General features: G+C 41.8%; 2 protein-coding genes across 6 annotated transcripts; one reads left to right on the top strand and one right to left on the bottom strand.

Annotated features, from left to right (window-relative positions):
* Position 1: 1 nt before the first annotated feature.
* LOC118110414 (solute carrier family 26 member 6-like) lies at positions 2–11,573 on the bottom strand. The gene is made up of 19 exons (XM_035158118.2): positions 11,434–11,573; positions 9,710–9,849; positions 8,598–8,708; positions 8,306–8,472; positions 8,047–8,211; positions 7,211–7,363; positions 6,959–7,041; positions 6,269–6,416; positions 5,025–5,138; positions 4,834–4,911; positions 4,517–4,612; positions 4,319–4,425; positions 4,122–4,191; positions 2,728–2,820; positions 2,448–2,552; positions 1,992–2,333; positions 1,823–1,877; positions 1,468–1,598; positions 2–1,353 (listed from the first exon to the last, which is right to left on the bottom strand). The coding sequence occupies exons 1-19, from the start codon at positions 11,571–11,573 to the stop codon at positions 1,327–1,329; spliced, it is 2,325 nt and encodes a 774-aa protein (XP_035014009.2). The 3' UTR covers positions 2–1,326.
* A 6,247-nt stretch (positions 11,574–17,820) lies between these two features.
* LOC118110417 (kelch repeat and BTB domain-containing protein 12) lies at positions 17,821–23,673 on the top strand. Of its 5 annotated transcripts, none has more exons than XM_035158124.2 (10): positions 17,821–17,990; positions 18,966–19,135; positions 19,239–19,420; positions 19,595–19,727; positions 20,140–20,373; positions 20,490–20,848; positions 20,933–21,206; positions 21,869–22,016; positions 22,095–22,292; positions 22,617–23,673. In XM_035158124.2, exons 1-10 carry the CDS (start codon positions 17,840–17,842, stop codon positions 22,763–22,765), a joined length of 1,998 nt encoding a protein of 665 aa, XP_035014015.2. In that variant the 5' UTR covers positions 17,821–17,839; the 3' UTR covers positions 22,766–23,673. The 5 variants fall into 5 exon arrangements, with proteins under 5 accessions (XP_035014015.2, XP_035014014.2, XP_035014016.1 ...); XM_035158123.2 differs by having other exon boundaries at positions 20,140–20,415; XM_035158125.2 differs by having other exon boundaries at positions 18,938–19,135; positions 20,140–20,415.
* Positions 23,674–23,724: the final 51 nt, after the last annotated feature.

The raw sequence follows: 23,724 nt of genomic DNA, 5'->3' as shown, positions 1-23,724 counted from the left end.
GCTCTGTGTTTTTGTGAATCTTTATTTACACAAAACAAACCCGTGGATATGTGCAGAATTTACATTAGATATGTTACACATGTATAAAAAATAAATTCCAAGAGACATTTGACGGATAAATATTGATAAAGCGTTGCACTGGAAGTGTTATCAGTCTGTGGACACAGTGTTGAGCAACAGGCACAAGGAAATGTGTTTCTGTTTTAGCCCTTGTTTACATTGGAGTAGGATGTCTGTCACACATACTGTAGCTTCTGCAGGAAGACAATTTATTTCTGCCGGTGAGAAACTGTGCAACTTTGGGCAAACATGATAACGACGCACATTTTTCACATCTACAGAATTGCACACGAAAGCACTTGAATACATTTCCCGAAGGTCAAAATAATTACAAAACTTTTTAAGGCCTGACGCAGATATACTTGGAAGGGACAACCCAAATCATTGAAATACACATGTAACATGTACTGTGTACCGTCTATTACGATACACTGTTCAGCAAACGCAAGAGAGTTATGATAGATGATGAGACAAGACTGCATCCCCAAAAGTAGAGAATCAGATGTGTGATTACTGACTGTAAATACACCCACGCTGTTGACACCTATTACACCATATCTGCACTTCAGCTCCTTCTTGCAGCCGTTTGGAATTGAATGGGTGGTAATAACAGGATTAAGGCCCCCCCTCCTCGTCCCCAGAGGGCACAGTCTTGTCCTATAAATGACAAATATTTACATTCTATTGATTTGTGTTACAAGACATGTGGGTTTCCCTTACAAACAGAACACGAGGGCCAACTGCATAGATCCCAGAAAACCCACACAGCGGACTGACAGACTGACACATGCACACACATCGTGGTGCGTCTGTTCACAACAACACCTCTCAAATATGAGTTTCCCCCCCCCACAGTCAACCTTTCACTCACTCTCTCACACCGACTATAAATACAGACTCTTATTCGTCTGTTACATTCTCCCACTCATCCCGCGCCTCCTCTGTGGCTCATGCACACACCACAGAGTGAGAGAGAGAGAGAGAGAGAGAGAGAGAGAGAGAGAGAGAGAGAGAGAGAGAGAGAGAGAGAGAGAGAGAGAGAGAGCTACGATGACGTATTGCTGGCTATCTCATTAGGCGATATCATAAAAAGCCCGTTGCCACAGTAACGGCTCCCTGGATTTCCATGGCAACCGGCCGCCATGTCAAGGTGGTGCATTCTCCCCCACTGAAGGGGGAGGAGACAGTGACGACCAATAGTGAGGAGTGGACCACAGTGGAGGAGGGGGAGGATGGCGAGGGTTGGAACAGTCTGACCCCTGTTGGTTACATCGGGGTGCTGCAGGGAACGTCCTGGGAAAAAAAGACGGGGAAGATTGAAGGCTAGGAATATGAGCCAGCGATGATAATTGAGTGAAGCTGAAGGATCTAAGAAGTGTTAATGAACATTCACGGCGATGAACGTACAAGTACAAAGTCTCTCAGCCCCAGTTTCTTGAGAATGTGAAGCACGGCATCATGAACTGTGACAAACAACCTGCTCTTCGGGATGGACTCTGAGAAGAAACCGGCAGTGTCCAGTTGCTCCACAACACAGGCTACACAGAGAGGAAAGCAGGCGTGACAGTGAGAGACCATGAGAGGGAAAGCATTTTTATGATTGTAGAGATAAATATTTATGTTTGAGTGACATGTCAGATGAGGAACAATGTGGCGCCACTGAGGCTGAGACCTTGACGCATTCAGTATCTAGAGCTCCAGTGATTTGACTCTGCATTAGGGTCATTAACTTTGTCTCTGTTTTGTCTGGTGTGCCACTCACCTTGGCATCCCGTGAGATAAATGTTTATATTAATCTGCCCGAAGTCCCTGAAAATCTGGGAGAAAAAGATAGACATTACTTTGTTTGTCCTCTGTCTAAAGTTGAACCTGTGTGCGCCCATTCAACACAAAATATCAGATCATGTCACCATCAACAATACAAAACACACATTTTTCAATGTATTTGTAGTGACTGTGTCCACAAAGCCGGTTGTCGACATGTCCAAGATGATGCTGTGGACATCTGATCCACAGGTCCCCTCCTTCTCCTCATCACCATGGTGCGGTTCCTGGTAGATGTTTTCATCACCGTGGCAACCCGTGTCTAAATCGGAGTCCTGCATGACTGAGTCAGGTTCATAAGCCGAGTTTACTTGTCCTTTACTAAGGCCATTTGTAGAGGTTACGGCTGCACTGTTCCCCTGACTCAGTCCTGCAGAGACTTTGCCCTCAGTCAACTCTGTCAAAGAGAGAGCGGGAATGGACATGTCTCTGACCGCTTTTTGCTTCCACTAGGTTGAAAAAGAGGGAACAACAATTAGGGAAAACATCAGCTGAATTTTATAAGCTATTGCTTTCATTCCGGAGGAATGAAGGTGTCCCTGAACATGTTATTTGTATTGTACTTGTTTCTTTTCCTCCGTTTTTGCTTCCTCTTTCTCCTGTTTAGGCTTCAGCTCCGCGTCTCGCGTCTTCTTTGCCGCCAGCAGCTTACTGATTTCAATTCCACTCTGCACAAAAAGCCCGAGCACCACATTAAAGAGAGAAAAGAGAGGGTGAGATGAGTGGGTGAGATAATGAAAGCAATTAAAGGTGCCGTAGATGGGACAAGGATTTACATCTTGTAATCAAACGCACAGCAGCACACAAACATACACCAACATTCATGGAGCCTCACACACAAACCTTCCCTTGCAGGGCCTCCAAGTACATCTCAGCATTTGTGTAGCAGATAGTCGTAGATGAGCGGAAGATTTTTATTCCTGGAATCTCTTCAGTCTGCGGGGAGACATCATGAGGTAGAAGAGTTCAGAACATCACACCTGGTTCTGCTCTCATTGGCAATTTCTACCTCCCCCAGGTGTTGTTTGTCTAAATGAAGCTTTACTACCACTGGTGATCTAAGCATCAACAGTGCTCATCTAAAAGGGACGGTTCAACCAAATTTCTGAAAAATATTTTTATAGTTAGTATCCAGTATTTCTGATGTTTTTTCTTTTGTTTACCTAATAACTGAAATGTAAGCATCCGGAAAACTACATCTGAACCAGACTACGAGAGTCTACAGACAAGGTAGCAGCTCTTTGCATGTGCACAGCATGCTAACATAAGGAGGTTAACATGCCCAATAACATGATGATGTTTAGCAGCTGTATGTTTACAAAATGTATCGAGCGCCACCTAGTGGCTGGCTGCAGTAAAGGTCATAAACCCCACTTCTTCCATGCTAATGAAAGGGACATGGGTGAAACTAAAAAGTTTCTTAAAAGTGTATGTCAAATATGTTTATTTTTGTCATTTTTGGGTAGTTTTTACCAGACTTATGTATGTTCAAGTGTTCATGTTTCTGATAAGTTTGGTTATTTGAAGCTAACCTCGCTAACTTCATCCCCTGATTGCTACTGGGCAAACTGTGGCTCCAAATGTGCAAGATGTCGGCATTTCAGAATAGAGGGTGGAAGAAGAGATGAGTTGTCCAGCTTTATACAGTCTATGGTGGTAACATTTGCTAGTTGGCACTAAACACAGAATACAGCTGAGCCCAATGGGAAGAACAGTAGTTTTGCAGGTTGGACAAATGTAAATTTTGGATGTTATAAAATGAAATCTTAAGGGATCACATTACAGTCTGTCCATTAGTACTGGAGACCTTTCATTTTAAGACTACAACTATGGAAAATTCATTAGTATTTATCCTTTGTGCATATGTGGATGTCTGTACAACATTTCTTGGCAGTTGTTGAGATCTTTCAGTCCGGACCAAAGAGGGGGACCGAACCTGACTTTCTCTGAATAATGGTTTGAGCAAGGTCAATATATTAAATTACTTTCTACTGAGGAGAACTGAACCTGCCAGAGAACTCTATAGAATATTAATGAGGGCACTGCCAGAAATGCATGCACCATTTTAAGGAACAGGACGAGAAAGGTTAAAATAAATAAATGAATAAAACCAAAGCTGCATGTCATGGCTACAGAACACAAGAGATTAATCAGAAAATGTGACTGTTGAAATTTAGTGACCTGGCCCTTTAACTCTCTATTGAGGCAAAAGGTACTTAGCACTGAAAGATTCTTACCCCCCCGTAGGCGTCTGTGTCTAGATACAAGTCAGTGCCTGGCACGTGGCCCAAGATGGAGTAACGGGGTCTGAAAGGTATTGAAGTGGCAAAATTAGAGAAACAACTCCCCTGAAGCTCGAAGAAAAATCACATGAGGATTGTCTCACTATGGCTGCATGCACGTCAATAATTAATAATCAGTGGTGCGTAGTTACCGTTGTGTTCTGAAGATGAAAGTGAGCATGGAAAAGCCAATGGAGACAGCCAGACCCAGGTCCAGGTTGAGCAGGATGGTGCTTATTAATGTTACCACCCACACCAGCTAGAGGGCAGTATAAACACTGAGAGTCAATGGGGTCAAACAGTGACGCAGTAACATTCACAGTTTTTAACTGGGCTGGATTTAGTCGTACCAGATCAACCTTGTTCGTCCTCCACAGCATCGGCACATCCATGAACTGCTTAAACATCCCTTTCAAGTTCGCAAACACTATTGTGGCTAAAATAGCCTGAGGAACAAACACACACACACACACACACACACACACACACACACACACACACACACACACACACACACACACACACACACACACACACACACACACACACACACACACACACACACACACACACACACACACACACACAGGCTTATTGGTTATTAAATTGTAATGCCAGGAGAGATGGTGATCGTTAGCAAGAAATGGTGCAGAGAGGAGAGTGTTACCTTGGGGAGATCTTCAAAGAGAGCACCAATTTTCCAAACTGTGATCAGCACAATGATGGATGAAATCACTCCCGCAACCTGACAAAACACACACACACACACACACACACACTCTTATTGTACAGTCACTGGTCTCCGGTTGATCATAGGTGTATTGTGCTTTCTGTGCATGTTTGTGTACACGTGTTTACTTGTGTCTTGCCCCCTGTGCTCTCCTGGATGAGGCTGCGAGACAGCGAGCAGGTCACAGAGTAACACTGAAAGAAGCTGCCAATAGTGTTACTAAGACCCAGAGCAACCAGCTCCTGGAATTAAAAAGAAACAGACAGACAGGTACAGTTTGAAGTAGTAACACGCACGTTTATTAAGCTGATTATATTAATCCTGACATTTGCTGGTATTAACATCAAGACCTTTAGGGTCTGGAGTCTGTGACCTGTGGGCCAATAACATTAATCTACTGTTGTTTTATGGCAATTCTCAACACATGACCGACACCCTGAGAGCAATGCTGTGCATATTTAAGAGACACTTCATTGCACAAAGCTTGTTGGGCATTAATGATTCAGCAGGCGGGCTCTTAGAGACTGTGAGTGCTCCCAACCCATCCCTCTCTTTGGAGCACAATGATCCCAGTCACATGCCTCTGCAAGTGTGTGTACTGTAAGTCCATGTGTTGCAGACAATAATAAGAGCTAAAGGGATGGGAAAAAAAGTTTGGCTGCTCTGTGTATGTATTTTTAGGGGAACATTAATCATTCAGTGAAGTGAAGGCATGGCCTGCTGTGCAAGCAAATAGGAAGCAGGTTGTGGCATAAAGAATAAATGTTCAGAGAAGAGAGAAGAGAAAGTATTTGCATCATCATGACTGATGTGGATGATAAACACATTTCTGTAGAGTCCACGATCCAATTTCTACTTCTGTGTCTCATACAAACGTGTTTACATATGTCAGATTTATGCCAAGTAACTCCAAGTGTATATCCATGGCACTGTGAGGTGTGTGAGTCCTGGATGACTCACACTTTGTAAATTAAAAGCCTTGGTGCATGTGATAATTGTATATTGTGTTTCTACTTTTATTAGTTGCAAAAGTTATATGCATTTTAGTTATAACCACCATTTAATTGACAATTCCCATCATTGATCATACATTTGTAAATAATAAATAAGTACACAAGTAAACTAAATATATAACATAGGTCTAGTTGTTGTTTCTTTTACATTTTCATGAAGAATTGTTACATAATAATGTCTTTAAGTAACTGTGTGTGTGCTGTTGATCCAGGATAACATAATGCATAGTGACAGCATAGAGTTAAGTCTAAGATTAAGTTGAGGTTTGGCTCTCCCCTGTTAGCAGAGAGTCAGACGGGAGCAGGGACACAGACTCTCACAGCTTCTTGTGAGAACTACAGTGTGTTTTATGCCTCACCTGGTTGCTGTCCACCTTATAGCCATGTTTAAGGCCAAACGTTTTGCCGAGGGAAATGTTGATAGCGTAGCCCACGATGGCCACAGTGAAGGCATCGCCTATCATCTCGGAGAAAAAAGAGGTATCTGGAACTTGAGGGGCTTTGAGCCTGGAGCAGGAGTAGAAGGTGAATGGTTGAAGTTTGTATCAGTGTAGTGTCCAATCAGATCCTAGGGGTATGTGACATTTTCCCTGAGGCTGTTCCAACATCTTGACATTCAAAAAGATTTAACTAAGAGTTTTCTTGTAACACTTTTCAAACTGTAGCAACATTCACGTGTGACCTTTTGCTGACTATTGGTTTAGCACTAGCTTCAGGTGGTAGCTACCTGTTATTGTTACATCCACAAGCTGAAGCTGGCAAACTCATTAACCTTTTCAATCACTTAGAAACATTTAAATATTTGTTTCAAAGTACATTTCCATGAATATGACAAAGCAATCTCACTAATGGACTATTCCCCCAGGAATCCACAATCTGTGACCCTGTTTGTCTTATAAACAACTCTACATATCAAACAAGAAAATCTGGTGCTTCTCTGTCTTGTAAACAGTCTTGTTCAAACAGCTGTCCTCAGTCTCACCCCTGCCTTCACTTTCTCTTTCTGTTTTGTCCACACAAACTCATTGCAGACACACACATGAGCTCACCCACTGGGAATCTGCCCAACAACATCAAGGTCGTATTTTTTGTCAAGTCCACAGAAGTGGGTGATGATTGTTGCTGCTATGATCTGTTGAGAAAAGACAAAGGCAATGCCGCTTCAACATGTGAAGTAAATCCTCAGTTTGAGCACAGGCAGCACGTGTAGAGCTAGGTCAACTGTGGTCAGGGTGCCCCCTGCTGGACGATTAGCCGAATGCACCTGCTGTATGAGAGACTAGAGGAACAGACAGACTCACAACTATCAGTTCCACAGGGATGGGAATCGGCAGCTTCTGTTTGTAACAGTCATTGATTTCTTTGGCCACAATGAGAACAGTGAGCGACACCAGGCTGACCACCAGCTCCGGCACCTGGGTCTGAGGCAGCAGTCGGCAAATATCCACCAGAGTCTATGAGCAAAAAGAGTGGAGGAGAGAAGGATGGAGGAGAGAGAGAGGGTTTGAAAACAATTCAATGAACCTGGTGTTTAAATCTTGCTCTGCCCTCTGGCCTGTCTCTGGTCACACAAGACAATACAACAACTCTGAGGTCAGGTTAATGCACAAAAGTTTGCCAAAAAAGGCCACATTTGATATTTTACAAGTGGGCAACATTTTGTCCGGGTCACAAGAAGGTCAGAGGTGACTGAACTGGCCCACATCTGTGTGCTGTCTGGGCCAGTATCCAGCATAAAATGCAAACTGTGATTATGAAAGTGTTCCGTAGTTCCTTGTGTAATTTCTGCTGACAAATGAACAAACATGCAGACTGATCGCAATGTTAAAGAAAGTGAAAAATATTTCCTGGATCTGCCTCTGTTCTAGATCCACAACAAAACGTAAAAGGTTCTTCCCAACCCTCCACAAAAATTCATGGGAATTTGTTGAGTGATTATTGTGTCATAGAAAAAAAGGGAAAAAAAGGAAATGAAAGGGTAAACTATAAAAGTCTTAGCTTAAATATAAAGTTAGGTGTTGTTGAATCAACACTCCTAATGGTCTAAATAAAATAAAACAACGTAAGATTTACCAAACTATCAATTACTTTCTTGTGTGTTTCCATATTGTAGTTGCATCGTGCCTGACATACTCACATAGATAAGGGAGAGAGGACCTGTGAATCGAGATGGTGTGACTCCAAACAGGTACTTGAGCTGTGAGGCACACACATGACACGCTGACCCTGTAGTGTAGCCACGGATCAGCGGCTCGGACAGGTACGTGACCACGAAACCAAACCTCACCACAAAAAACAAGATCTTAGGTCAGGGAACAAAAAGAGAGAGGGTTAATCAAGAGCAGTGAAATATGATGTAAAAGGGCTGTTTGGTTGAAAAGGACAGAAACACACACCTGAAAGATCCCTGTCAAGACTGTGAGGGAACATGCTACCTTTACCCTCATGGCATCCCGAGCTTCAAAATTCACACTGTGGTTGGTGCCGTTTACGATAAAGTTACTGTCGGGTGCCAGCCTCTCCGTCACACCCCCAATCACGATGCTCATCACAGCAAACGTACCTGGAAATTCAAAAGCATGTAGATTCACACGGACGCATCAACCAGGATTATCCATAGTGAACTCACTTTGTTATGTTTATTTTAGTCTTAATGACAAGAGGCCACAGACACACACTCTTTCTCACCTATGGAGAGGTGTCTGGAGGTGCCAAAGATGAAGTAGACCAGCACCGGGAATAGAGAAGTATACAGGCCAATCACAGGGGGTAGGGAAGCCAGAAGAGCATACGCCATACCTGGTAAAAAAAAAATTATTATTAAAAAAATTATGAAGAAAAAGCCCTCTACCTTATGTAAAACAAATGTGATGTTAGCTAAGGTGGCTATATTGTGGCTGTTTTTGTGTTGTGTACAAACCACATGGTCACACATGGACATTACACACATAACAAAAGTTAATTTGCAGGCAATAAAATTAATTGACACGTGACAATAAAAACTAAAATTAAACTACTAAAGATAAAATAAGTAAAAAGAAAGAAAAAAATTATCTAAAGAATTGTGAAAAGGGTGATTTCTCCCCACTGTCTCCCTACATTAAACAGGAGTTGGCAGTTTGCGATGAGGCTGCGGATTTTTCTAGTTTTGTGCTCTTTTTCTTTCTCTAGTATGATTTAGTTTGGTTACATTTACCAGGGATCATTTGGTTTTTGTGTTGTAGTACCTTCTTGTTATTAAAATGCACATTTTCCCTTCACCTACTCCTGCTTTTCCAGTAATGCTTTTTGCAAGTTTTCAGTGCCAAATAGCATCCTCCACTCCTATCTGGGGGTTACGACGCTACAAGAATCTATAAAAAATATAAAATAAATATATTGAGAGATTATCTTTAATTACAATAGAATAGGTCTTTTACAGCACTAATACTGTAGACTAGGGAGAATATGCATAATCTGCATGCACATTTTTAGTTTTGGTAATTTTTCAACAAGTTCTTTGGTATTATTGGAAAAGCTTTTTTGCTTTAATTGCTGAGATCAGAGTTTTGATACCATTACCACTCTCATGTCCATTAAATATGAAGGTACAGCAAGGAGGTGTTTAGTATAACTTTGCATAAAGACTGGAAGCAGCCTCGCTTGGATCGATATGAGAGTGGCACAGATTATTTTTTACCTCACTTATGAAACAGCATGAGCGTAGATCCCAAAATGTCAAACTGAACTTTTAAAGTTCGTGAGGTGTAATGTGGACGAACTCTGAGCTCCCTCCACTCTGCACATCCATATATACAAACCCTGCGGCAGATGCATGATTCCCACACTGCAGCCAGCGATCAGGTCTCCAATTGCATTTTCTCTGATGGAGTATTGAGGCAGCCAGCCAAGAACAGGCACCCAGCTCACCACTGTGTGCTTCAGCCTGGGCACCGAACATCTGCAACAGAAATAAATAACATTCATTTTACTGAGACACACAAGTAATTTCACATTTAGAACCTGCATCCACCAAGTCCCAACAAGCTCCTTCAAGCTTCAGTGTGTACTGTAAGATTTAGGTGAAAGGGATCTATTGGCAGAAATTGAATATAAAATAATCCTTGTGTTTTCATTAGTGTGTAATCATCTAAATTGTATGAATTGTTTTTTTCTTTACCCTAGAAAGAGCCCTTTATATTTAAATACTTTATATTTACATCAGGAGTTGGTCCTCTCTACGGAGGCCGCCATGTTTTTTACTGTAGTCCAAACTAGACAAACTAAACACCTTTAGACTTTTTATGACAACTGAAGGCTACCACAGGTTCTCTTTCGTGTTTAGAAGGGGAGGGTGAGGTGAGGGGTATTCAGCTGCAACATGCAACTTCACCACTAGATGTCACTAAATTCTACACACTGAACCTTTAAATTCAATCAAGCTGCATCACATCTCACCTACTCATAGATATCAGTTCCCTTTCCCTAAATATGCCTGATATATTTTACTATGATCCATGAAACATTCTTTGGGAAAATGGAGAAAACGTTGAAAACTTCTTATCCTGGATCTGCCCCCTGATCCGGATCCGCACCAACATTTTATGGGTTCTTCCCTGACCCATACCACGTCTGTCCACCAAGTTTGGTGGTAATCCGTTCAGATGTTTTTGTGTAATCTTGCTTAAAAACAAACACACAAATGAACCAACTACCTAAAACCAAAAATTGCTTGGAGAATTATCCACTGAATTCTGAATTGTCCGGCTTAAACGTTCATGTACAAGGATAAGAAAAAAATTTGTGAAATGATATAAGTCCTCCACTAATTGTAAATCTGTTATTGCTACAACACTACAGGCAGATTTTCTAAATGCATTCGATGAATGAATAAAATCGTTTAATAATAACTAATAACTTGCAGTCAGTGTGATGTGGAAGAGCAGAAACCTCAGGTGCACATACACACATGAAAATGGACTGGATATTTGTATGGTTATGAATTCTGGATTTTCAGTGAAAGAGTCGATTTTTAACTCGGCCACCCAAAAAAGTAAATCATTACTCGAAGCAGAGTGATTAGTTTATCGTGAAAAAACTCAGTTTTTATCAACAGGCCTTTTAAAGTCAGTGTGCTGCTTTTCACTTCTAATGATATGTGCTACGTTGTGACTGGTTAGTATGTCTCATATAATGTGTGACTGGTGCTTCCAGCTGAATAAATGGACTTTGCTCACTCATTGTCATTCATTACATGATTAAAGCTTTTTTTAATCATCACTGTTTTGCTTTGAGAGGGGAAAACAGTTGACTAACACAATTGCCATGAACACACACAGACTTATTCATGACTATTTAATTATTGTAAGTCATTTTTGAGCAGCCAGAGGCAAAGCAAAGCCACACACACAAAAAATAAACATTACAAAGCCAAATACAAACATATCAGTGTTGTCAGTTTGTGTCATTGTCTCAGGCTTTTCCAGTTTTCTCATTTGTTGCCTGTTACACCACTCTCCCCACGTGTCCTTTTTTTTGTTTTTACCTCAGGGACTCTTTCACCCGTTCCCCCAGGTTCGGTGAATCGGTCCACGTCCGTTTTTGCGCCACTTCATCCAGACGCAGCTCATCCAGAACCTCCCTCTGCACAAAATACTCCCCGTGTGAACAGCCTTTCTCTTCCATGTCCCAGGTGTGTTTGAGCGGATTCAGCACAGCTTCGCCAAGCTGATGTCTGTCTCAGCTCCTCCTCTCTGCTCCTGGGTCATCTTGAATGGACTGGACAGTTCACCTATTGAGAGAACTGGTTTCCTTGGTTGGCCTGTGGGAGTGACTATCCCTGTCCTGACACTAGTCCCTAGTCTGCATTGGCACACCTGCGGTTATATGTTTTTATGGGTACTATAACTATACTAACTATACCCATAAACTATACATACACCATAAGTGTTGCTTATAGTGATGATCCTGCTGAAGACTGCAGCTGGAGGGCCAGAAAGTGGTAGACACTCCAATCCGTATATAAAAGACTTGATTCTGACATTGAGAGACACGCTAACAAACACACACCTGGTTGTATACTCACATAACTCTAAGTTAAAGATAAAATGTTGTATTATTTCTTTTCTTGTATTAAAGGGATAGCTCAGCGAAAAATTTCAATTCACTCATTATCTACTCACCATTATGCTGATAGAGTGTTTGAGTCCACAAAACACTTTTGGAGTTTCAGGGATAAACAGTGTTGCAGCCAAATCCAATATGGTATCATTTACACCAAGTTTTAAGCCTAAATCTCCTCTGATATCCTCCTCGGAGCTGCGTTCACATTTGCACGCACACACTGGAAACACGCACACACTGCAGTTGCAGACTTTTAGGATTAAACCACAGTGTAAATGACGTCATTTCGAGTCAAATTTGAATGTCAGGGCTTGCGGACACTTGGATGACACCACACGAGCAGTATGGAGGCATGTTGTGTTTCTTTCTGTTGTTTTATTACGTTTGAAGTAGTGGTCGCCATTTACTTCAATTGCATTGGATTTGGCTGCAACACTGTTTACCCCTGAAACTCCAAAAGTGTTTTTTGGACTCAAACACTTCACCCACCCCTCCATTGGCACAGTGGAGAGTAGATAATGAGTGACTATAAATTTTTCTGTGAATCATCCCTTTAAGCACACACACCTCTCACTGATGGAGCTGTTTGTAAGTTAGGTTTGTGTGTAAGCACCTGTTTATCTTTATTGGAGACCAATCTTCCTCAGTCAGGAGTTACAGTCACAATATTTTCACCGTCAGCAGGAAATCACCAAACACATTATGCCACTGTTATTGCCCAATAAGTTTTATATGACAGTTTAAATAAAAAGAAGAATGATCAGTAGTATAAAACTGGACTGACACTCAGTAGAGCACATGCCTCCACCAAGGCCCAACAGTCCCCTATGAAACCACGATTAAATCTGCTATACGTCCCCTAAATGAGCCTGATTTCGTTGATTAAGATTCATAAACTATTCTCAGGGAAATTGGTGAAAATGTAAATAAAATCTCTATCTTGCAATGTTAAAAATAGTGACAAAAAAGTACCTGGAACTACCTCTTTTCTGGATCGGCTCCAAAGTTTAATGAGTTGATTCTTGACCCAGTTTTTATGGATTCTTTTATTGTGTAATCCTGCTGATAAACAAACAAACGGACAGGGGTTAAATACACACCCTCCCTGGTGGAGGTAATTAATCTTCCTCCTTGATTACTATGAGGAGGCCGACTGATATAAATTAGTTTGTATATTAAATCTGTGTGGCCAGTTAAGTGTTTTTATCCTGTTCAATTAAAACATTGTCCCTTACTAAATAAAAACAGCTTATTAAGTTTCATACCTGAGACTAAACCATGTTTGTGGTGTCTGATTCTGAGCCGGAACGTTTTGCCCTCTGTGAATAAAGACACGAGTCGACTTATCAAGATGTTTATGTTTCAGATTCTGTTGTGTCATTGAAAAATGGCAAAGCCATCGCATTTAAAGTACGTTAAGGAGCAAGTGGTTGACAGGAGGGGATTTCTGTTTCGTGAATGAAATGACTAACTGTGGTAGATGAGTGTTGGATGCAACAGGAAACATTCTTGCGCATATTAACCCTGGCTCCATATGTAAATGTGTATACGACTAAAACTAAAACACTTCGATGACTAAGTGCAGCTGAAAGAATAACCAGAGAGAATCTTCAACAACGCCACCTCATCTCAGCTCATTTACAGATTATACAAAACAAGATTATACAAAAATGAAGTAAACACCCATTTAATAATTTAAAAAAATTCCACCACAACAGAGTAACTATGGCTTTACACAAACTTAAGTCAAACCTTTTTGACAATTGTTTTTATTAACCCCTGACATTATTCAACATTATCTATTTAAATTGTCAAAGTTCTCTTTTTTTTAATAAATGACTTTTCCTGTCATTGTCCATGTTTAAACTTGGTATCTTTTGTCACGTTTACAGTGGTTCTATTGGGAGTAGCCAAGGCCACATGTTGCAACCACAAACCCTGTTACTTTTAGTTAACTATTTCAAATTGTTACTGCTGACTCATGTTGGTGCGGCGGAAATAGCTATAAGTTAAATAGTTAATGTGTAAATAAATATATGATACCACTATAGAATTACTAATATACTAAATACTAATATAGAATTATTTTACACTGCACATTATTTCCAGGCACCTACAGAAGTATAGGCTAGTGAACCCACTCCTGTTGAAAAATAAACAAATTCTTATTCAAATTATAACTTTCAAAAACTTTTATTATACATTTTTATTTCATTTTCATCATAAATATGGGCATTAATAAACACTTTCTCACATGTGCCAGTGTTGATTTTCAACTGCAGTCCTTCGGTCATATGTTATAAAACATTGAAAGTGACAGGATACAAAAAATGCAACTATCAGACAGAAAGAATTTCCATTTGGAAATGTGTTTAAACTTTTTGTGATCCCACATCTTTGTTGTATCAAATATGTGCATATTTTTGTTTTGTGTGCACTAGTTTTTTGACAGAAAAAAACAAAATCTTCTAACAGCGATAGAGTGAGATAAAGACAGGGAGAGATTAAACTAAGAGCGAGCACGGTGTGAAACTGTGAAACTGTTTGCAGATGTCTCATCTTTGTTTTCCTCCCAGAGGTGAGTGGAACATTCAAATCTCACCACAGCTTTATCAATATTGAAACTGCCTGACAATAAAACCAGCAGTTTATTTTTCATGTGGTTGAACGATGTTTCATAAGAGACATTTAGGGGAATTTCTAAATAGAGATTCTCTCAAAGGTCTTAGGAAAGAAACGTATATATGTTGGTTCTGCACATGATAACCAACACGGCAGAGCATAGAAAGACAAACACAATAAACTCATTATCTTTGGATTGATGTGACATTAACTCCGTGTGAGACTTTCAAGCATAGGATGCTGCTGCTCACATCTTATCAATAGGTAAATAACAAGTTCAATCATTTAACCGCCTGGATGCGGAGGTGAGGTACTTTATAACCTGTTCAGGGATAAAGATTTCCACATGGCCAGAGAGATTTTTTTTTCTGGGACCTACTTTCTAAAAATACCCTCATTTATAGTTATAAATGAAATTGGGAAGGGGTAGAAATTATACAGTGCATCCGGAAAGTATTCACAGCAGTTCACTTTTTCCACGTTTTGTTATGTTACAGCCTTATTCCAAAATGGATTAAATTATTTTTTTCCCTCAAAATTCTACACATAATAACCCATAATGATAATGTGGAAAAAGTTTTTGGGAATTTTTTGCAAATTTATGAAAAATAAAAAACGATAAAGCCACATGTACATAAGTATTCACAGCCTTTGCCATGACACTCAAAATTGAGCTCAGGTGCATCCTGTATCCACTGGTCATCCTTGAGATGTTTCTACAACTTTATTGGAGTCCACCTGTGGTCAATTCAGTTGATTGGACAGGATTTGGAAAGGCACACACCGTCTATATAAGGTCCCACAGCTGACAGTGCATGTCAAAGCACAAACCAAGCCATGAAGTCCAAGGAATTGTCTGTAGACCTCCGAGACAGGATCGTATCAAGGCACAGATCTGGGGAAGGGTACATAAAAATGTCTGCAGCATTGAAGGTCCCAATGAGCACAGTGGCCTCTATCATCCGTAAATGGAAGAAGTTTGGAACCACCAGGACTCTTCCTAGAGCTGGCCGCCCGGCCAAACTGAGCGATCGGGGGAGAAGGGCCTTAGTCAGGGAGGTGACCAAGAACCCGATGGTCACTCTGACAGAGCTCCAGCGTTGCACTGTGAAGAGAGGAGAACCTTCCAGGAGGACAACCATCTCTGCAGTACTCCACCAATCAGGCCTGTATGGTAGAGTGGCCAGACGGAAGCCACTCCTCAGTAAAAGGCACATGACAGCCCGCCTGGAGTTTGCCAAAAGGCACCTGAAGGACTCTCAGACCATGAGAAACTAAATTCTCTGGTCTAATGAAACAAAGATTGAACTCTTGGCCTAAATGCCAAGCGTCACGTCTGGAGGAAACCAGGCAGCGCTCATCACCTGGCCAATACCATCCCTACAGTGAAGCATGGTGGTGGCAGCATCATGCTGTGGTGATGTTTTTCAGCGGCAGGAACTGGGAAACTAGTCAGGATCGAGGGAAAGATGAATGCAGCAATGTACAGAGAGATCCTTGATGAAAACCTGCTCCAGAGCGCTCTGGACCTCAGACTGGGGCGAAGGTTCATCTTCCAACAAGACAACGACCCTAAGCACACAGCCAAGATAACAAAGGAGTGGCTTCGGGACAACTCTGTGAATGTCCTTGAGGGGCCCAGCCAGAGCCCAGACTTGAACCCGATTGAACATCTCTGGAGAGATCTGAAAATGGCTCTGCACCAACTCTCCCCATCCAACCTGATGGAGCTTGAGAGGTCCTGCAAAGATGAATGGGAGAAACTGCCCAAAAATAGGTGTGCCAAGCTTGTAGCATCATACTCAAAAAGACTTGAGGCTGTAATTGCTGCCAAAGGTGCTTCAACAAAGTATTGAGCAAAGGCTGTGAATACTTATGTACATGTTATATTTTCGTTCTTTATTTTTAATAGATTTTCAAACATTTTAAACAAACTTTTTTCACTTTGTCATTATGGGGTAATGTATGTAGAATTTTGAGGAAAAAAAATAATTTAATCCATTGTGGAATAAGGCTGTAACATAACAAAATGTGGAAAAAGTGAAGCGCCGTGAATACTTTCCAGATGCACTGTAGAAATGGCAGATGACTCATATCGTATATACAAATGACTATGAAGAAAGGGGTGATAAAGGAGAAAGACCAACTGACCAACACTACTATTCTTAGAGCTATTTACTGCCACTGTTCAAGTCCCAAAATAAAAGTTTTCAAATCAAGAAAAAGGCAAAAAGTAGGAATTGATCATTGGAAGCTTGATCCAACAAATTAAAGTGATCCATATACACATAGAGGTCCAAAATACCACCCCCTCGAATGGTAAACTGAATAAGAGTTCAAGATCAAGTGAGTCAATTTCGGGCAAAATACCTTCAAATGTGTATTCTGTATTGTATTGTATTGTATTAGATTTAGATAAAATTTGTATCTGCTTTCACATTCATGCTCTGTCGACCGAGACCATCCTGAAGCACACGTTTGGCCAAAGGTCCACACACACACACACACACACACGCACACACACACACAACCTGACCTGGTGTCACTGATTAATCTGAAGTCCACGACTGTACGGATTGTTTAGCTGCTGCTGTTGTGTAATGCAGTGTGCTTAAATGTGCATGGAAACATTGTTATAAACCAATTAGCCTAAGATAACAGGAAACACCTCCCCGGCTGAATGTTTGTTGTGAATGTTTGACTTCTTATTTTGTTTAGTGAAAGTGCGTGAAACTGCTGAGTCACAGTCGATGGCAAACAACAACATAGCCGTGACGTGTGCTTTCAAGTACACCGTAACTATACTGTGTGTTTTAAAATGGAAAGTGTGATTGGTTCAGAGTGTTTTGTTCAAAATGTGGATTTATTTCCTGTTCATGACCCTGTTCAACTTAATGAGATTGTCTTGGGATTTAAAAAAAAAGTCAACACCTGCATGCTGGTTCTTCCTCCCAGCTCACATTACAAAACATCAAGTGCAACAATCTATGTCAATATAGATCATGTCTTTTAGGAGAAATACACACCTTGGTATTTTAATCACGTTCTGGAGATATGTGCATGTCTTTTAAAGGGCAGAATGAATGAGAGGGAAACACTGAATGGTCACTGCTGCTCAGAGACTTCTGGAAACCTGAACTGACCAACAACACCACTAAGCACCAGTGGCACTCGCTGGTCTATTTTAAACCTTTTCACCAGTGAGCATGACACAGCCGCACTCACAGGCAGCAACTAGAACACAAGACAGACCTGCCAGTCCAATAATAAATAAAAACACACCAGCTTGCAGCAGTTTAAGACATCAAAAGTGTCATCATCCAAATCCTGGCTGTGGACAGGCTCGGTACAACACTGGTATGATGGCTGTTTTCTCTGTGTTAGCGCTAGATAAGCACATGCTAACATGCTACTGCTCATGCTGTGAGCTGCCTGTGCATGTCTGCATTGAGTCCAGAGGCCTGTGTAGGTTTGGCACGCCCACTGACGGTGTCGACATCGTCTGCAAAAGTGTGTGAGTTGGTGGCCAGATCCAGTTTAAGACCCTGGTCGACATGGAAAAGAAAGTCGTCTGTACGAGCAGAGTGAAACCATCAAGTATTATTGGAGACACTTGATATTCCTCCTGTTGTCTGTGCTTTGATTTTATATGGTCCTGATGTTTTTATACAGTATATATTTTTCTAATTGAAATTCATACATGCAGATTATCTGCTTCCAAAATTATTAATCACTATTCATAGCATAGAAAATGTATAAATTAAAATAATCTAAATAGAAATAATAATGTTTGCGGAAAGTAATAATAATAATAATAATAATAATACAAAAAATTGTGCAATCACACAGGGATCAGCAGCACAAAGCACAACACCCTATAGTTATTCATTACAGCTCAGCTGGAAAGAAGAGGAAGGACTTGTGAGTGTACATGGATTAAGTTCACTGAACAAAGTAACATAGTACATGCAGCATGTCAAGTAGGTCCAACCACATGCTGCCCTCAAAGGATGAGTGGTAGATGGATGAATGGATGGATGGTCCATTCAAATTGTGATTCAAATACAGTAGTTTGAGCTCAAATTAGGCTACAAATAACATCCACTGGCATGAAAAAAGTGAATGAAAATATAAAGTTTAGCTGTTGGTTTACCAGGAGTTTCATTTTGTTTGATATGGTCAAATGATGAGGGAGCAACATACTTTACACTACTGACATTTGATTTATTCAGGTTTAGAAGTCCCGCCTTGATTTTCTCTCTTACTTTTCCTGTTATGTGTGTTTGGTGGTGCTCTGCCCCAAGCCTTCTCTCTGCTCCCACCCTGAACAAGAGCCCATGGACTCCACGGTGATGGACTCTGCCGAGCACGGCTCAGTCCTGCTCAGGCAGCTGGAGAGGATGAGAACCGCTGAGGAGCTCACGGACGTGGTGCTGCTGGCCGAGGGGATTCCCTTTCCTTGCCACAAGGTTGTGCTGTCTGCATTCAGCCCTTACTTCCAGGTAAAGTGGCCTTGCACACATTTGATAGAATTGAGTGAGTGGTTGTCTGCAATTTTTGTCTTTTTTCTCATGTATCATCATTATTATTATCTGCTGTGTCCAGGCTATGTTCACATGTGGTCTGAAAGAGACCCGGGGAGGAGAGGTAGCACTCAGAGACACTCCCACTCACAGCCTGGATCTGCTACTGGGCTACATGTACCGAGCTGAACTCCCCCTCTCCAATGACAACATCCAGGCAGTGGCTGCTGCTGCCTTCCTGCTCCATGTGGACGGAGCCTTCAGGTGGAAAAAACGAGGCTGGGATGTAGGATGTTGATTATTACCAAATAAACAGAATAGACAGGATATGGGATTAGATAGGAGACTTGTTATCCTCCTTGTAACTGTCAAGTGCAGAGGGCAGTGGCCCATTTGAACTATGGACCCTATTTTATTCCCTCATTGTCACTGTTTCAGGTTGTGTCAGAGCCACATGGAGACCAGTATGGACCCCTCCAACTGTGTTGGTCTATACCACTGGGCCAGAGACCTGGGGGCCACTGGTTTGGCTGACTGCGCCTTAAGATACCTCTGCCAGCACTTTGCACAGGTGAGGCATTCAGTAGCACTCGTGTCAAATATTCTCTCAATTACAGCCGTACAAAATTGTGACTCCACAATAAAGCATTATATGAAAATGATTTATGAAATTTGTTATATTACAATATGTTTATATTGGTTCCTTGAAATCGGCCTATTTAAAAGGCTCAGAATAGATGAACTCTTTGAAAATGCTCTTTGCCAAAATTAGGCTGCTTAACATTCAGTCATATTTAAGTTGTTCAGCTACTTGTTGCTGCCACTAGATGGCAGAAACTCTCTGCTCTGTTATGCAGAGTCACACACAGGTGATGAGATGCTTTGGGAAGTTTTCCTTCGGCACAATTCTGCTGCAATTCTGTTAATTTCTATAACTCAGACATTGTAATTGTTTCTCCCCTTATTTGTTGTGCTCTCTTTAGGTTTGTGAAGAAGACGAAGTGCTGGACCTGGACGCCCAAAGTCTTGGGGATCTCCTGCGTTCAGATGACCTCAACATATCACAGGAGGAGATGGTGCTGGAGCTAGTGCTGCGTTGGGTGGAGAGGCGAAGAGGGGACTCGCAGAGCGAAGCCCAGGCTGCGGAGTTGCTCAGGCTCGTCCGTCTGGGACTTGTGGACCCTGGATTCCTCCGCAAAGCCAGGAGGAGAAACCCAGTGAGAAGGGATATTCGGAGGGAAAGGCCAAGTGATAAAATTGTAGACTCTTTACCCACATTTTCCAAGTGATTAGTAAACTGACAGAATATAATGCCTATAAATGAATCTTCCAGGTATTGCTGCGGGATGCTGAGTGCTTTGGGATGATTGATGCTGCTCTCCAGACCTCAGATCACTGTGAGACATCAGTTCCACCTCGTCCGGCTCTTCGTTACGGCATGGAGGCCACTGACCTGCTGCTCTGTTTGGGTGGGGTTAATAAGGACGGAGTGCCTGCCCGACGCGGAGGACTTGCTGACCTCAGTCTGTGCTTTGCCCCCCATGCTAGAAAAACTTGCTACATCCCCTCTCCACTGAGGGCCTGTGGAGGTGCAGGACAGATCACAGCGGGGGCAGTGACACGGGACAATAACATAGTGGTGGCCATAGAAACATTTGACCAACACAGGAGGAAGAAGTTGGATATCTACAGGTGTGTGTGTAATCTTTAAGAAACGCACATGTTTGAGTGACACTGCATTCAGAACCAGATCTGAACCGTCTGTCTGTCTTCCAGGTACGATAATTCCGAGGAGAGCAGCTGGGCGGAGTTGTGCTCAGTAGCACACAGGGACATGTACGCTTTGGGGCTCATAGGCGAGGCACTTTACATGATAGGTGGTCAGATGAAAATGCACAATCACTACATCATCACAGACAGCGTGGAGAGGTGGTCGCTGAAGAGAGGAGGCAGCTGGCTCAGCTTCGCCCCTCTGCCTCTACCGTTGGCCTGCCACTGCGCCGTGAGCCTGAAGGAGCACCTCTATGTGCTCGGGGGCTGGGCACCACAGGTACAGAGAAAGACCTGTCAATAGTATTACAGTCAGGCCCTATGGGTGAAAGTGTTTTTACACAATTTTGTTAGTATGGAACAGGTGCTTTAAACGAGAGATTTCTGTTTCTGTGCCTTTTCTAACTGGGTTTAAATGGGGGGAGCTCAGCTGCAAAATGTGATGTGAAGATTCTTTCTCATTACCTTACATCATCAGCTGTAGTGTATTTGTTATATGAGATGATAGTTGGTAGATTTTTTGGTCCATACATAGCTGTGTACAAAGATCTTGCCATTTAATCTCTGAGTCACCTGTAAAATCTACTATGAGCTGTGAGTCTTTTCTGCAAGTTGTTGGATAATGAGATCAACAGTGAAAGATTAGGACATGACAGTGACTCCCACAATGATCACACTTACAGACTTTGGCGCCCTCTAGTGATCTAATTTATAAGAATGAGAATAGATTTTTTTTTAAGCCAACAGTTGCACAACATCAGAGCAAGGGATAGTATAAGCTGAACAACAGGTTGCAACATCTCAGTTATCTACAACAAAACCAACAGAATTACCCTAAACACAGTAGTCTTAAATCATGGTTCTCATTTCTCACATGATTTTCTTGTCTTTTTCTTCCTTGTTCCATATATTCCTGAAATCTGCTGCCTTCTTCTCCCCCAGGATCAGCCGGACGACGACCCTGACAAGTTGAGTAACCGCGTGTTTCAGTTTGACCCGAGCAAGGACAGGTGGACCGAGTGTTCCAGGATGAAGTACTCCAGGTACCGCTGCGGCACAGCTGTCCTCAATGGAGAAATCTACGTAATAGGTCAGACCACAAGCAAGGCAGCAAATGCATTTCTTCGAGAAGAAAAGGAGCCAGATAATGTGTGTGTGTTGTCTTCAGGTGGTATAGGATGCGATGGAGAAGACCGCGGACAATCACGCTGCTGTCTGAGCTCCGTGGAGATCTATAACCCAGATACAGACACTTGGAGGGCAGGACCAACCCTGCCCACTACCCTGCTCTCCCTCCGAACCAACGCCACCAATATAGGAGTAGTGGAGGGAAAGCTCTACCTCTGTGGATACTACAAGGGGGCAGGTCAGTGACTGAATGCATGTTAATTACTTCCAGCAGCTTCTTTATATAGCATCTAGCATCACCATCTAACTTTAGGGCGGCACCAGAGGGGCAATCTGATTCGTGCCACCCAACCGACCCACGGTCAACAAGAACCATGTCCATCAGTTTAACAGTGTGGTAAAATGTCCTTTGCTTTCTGAAATCCATCCTGTTCCACAAACACAAGGCAGATGTTGGGTCTACTTCAGTGCCAGGGAATACCGGCTTAATGATGAGGCAGTATCTCTATGGAAATTAGATTTTGGTCAACCATAACTCCCATACTTTGTCTCATGACTGCAGGCCGTCATGAGATCATCACCAAGGAGATTTTGGAACTGGATCCTGCGGACAATGTGTGGACGGTGGTGGAAAGACGAGCAGCCATGCACGACAGCTATGACGTCTGTCTGGTGGCTAACCTCAATCCTCGAAACCTCTTCACGCCCTAATGCATGACCTTCCTGATTCTGAGGAACAATGTTTGAGGCCAGGACATGTGAGAAATAGACTTCTGCCTTCTAAATCTCACACAGTGTTATACAAACTCAGCTTCACTCTGGGATTTCACATTTCAACAACAAGATTGATAAACATGAAATCTGGGTTTAGTGTTGTTGCTTTGATCAACAAAGGAAGACATTCTATAACTTCGCTTATTTTTTAAACTTTAGTGTAAATGTCCATAAGGAGTATTTCCCTTCCCAAGCTATAAATCTATTTTCAAGTGAAATAGGCTTATTTTTGTAGAGAATTAGATAAGAAGAATGACACTGCGCTCATGTCTGTCCATTCATTTTGATGCTACACCCAGGAGATCATAGGTTAGATGCAACAAGTCTGGCTCCGTCCACAGGTTTGCAAAGGACCTTTATTGTTCACTTATTCAGACATTATGTCTCAGGGCATCAACATGACAAAAATACATCAGATGAGTCAATGTTCCCACAACAATCCACACATAATCCCACAAACTGAAGAGTTTACATGGCTTTTAACAGTCGACTTTGTTACCTTTAAATATAACCAGGCCAACCCTTTCTAGCTGTTTCCTGTTATGCTAAGCTAAGGTAACCAGCTCTAAAAATGGTCTTGCCTGTTTTTACTTAACCTGAGGACCCCTGTAGGTTTTGCTACATAGAAACAGATGGATTAGGGGAGGGGGGATTCAGTCGGTTGCAATCTGCAACCTCACCAATAGATGTCTCTTAAACATACACACTGTCCCTTTAAACAAATGATGTACTTTTTCTGGTCTTTTTGGTGGTCCTCCAGGTAGCTGGAAAGCTTTATTAAATGGTTACTAATGTTTTCATTAATGTTAATGGTTGTATGATGCTTAAAATATGAGTGATAACTTGTTGAAGTGTATTAATTTGTAGGTGGAGAACCCTCCAAATTAACTTATTTT

Source organism: Hippoglossus stenolepis, chromosome 6 (assembly GCF_022539355.2).
Source record: "Hippoglossus stenolepis isolate QCI-W04-F060 chromosome 6, HSTE1.2, whole genome shotgun sequence".
NCBI lineage: Eukaryota > Metazoa > Chordata > Actinopteri > Pleuronectiformes > Pleuronectidae > Hippoglossus > Hippoglossus stenolepis.
This window is presented reverse-complemented; position numbering and strand designations above follow the sequence as displayed.

Coding starts and splice junctions, on each gene's coding strand:
- LOC118110414 (XM_035158118.2), bottom strand. CDS start 11,573: ATGGAAGAGAAAGGCTGTTCACACGGGGAGTATTTTGTGCAGAGGGAG. Junction 8,473..8,597: donor CTCCAGACACCTCTCCATAG/GTGAGAAAGAGT, acceptor TTGAATTTCCAG/GTACGTTTGCTGTGATGAGC. Junction 4,426..4,516: donor GGACGAACAAGGTTGATCTG/GTACGACTAAAT, acceptor ACTGCCCTCTAG/CTGGTGTGGGTGGTAACATT.
- LOC118110417 (XM_035158123.2), top strand. CDS start 17,840: ATGACACAGCCGCACTCACAGGCAGCAACTAGAACACAAGACAGACCT. Junction 19,728..20,139: donor TCTGCCAGCACTTTGCACAG/GTGAGGCATTCA, acceptor TGCTCTCTTTAG/GTTTGTGAAGAAGACGAAGT. Junction 21,207..21,868: donor TCGGGGGCTGGGCACCACAG/GTACAGAGAAAG, acceptor CTTCTCCCCCAG/GATCAGCCGGACGACGACCC.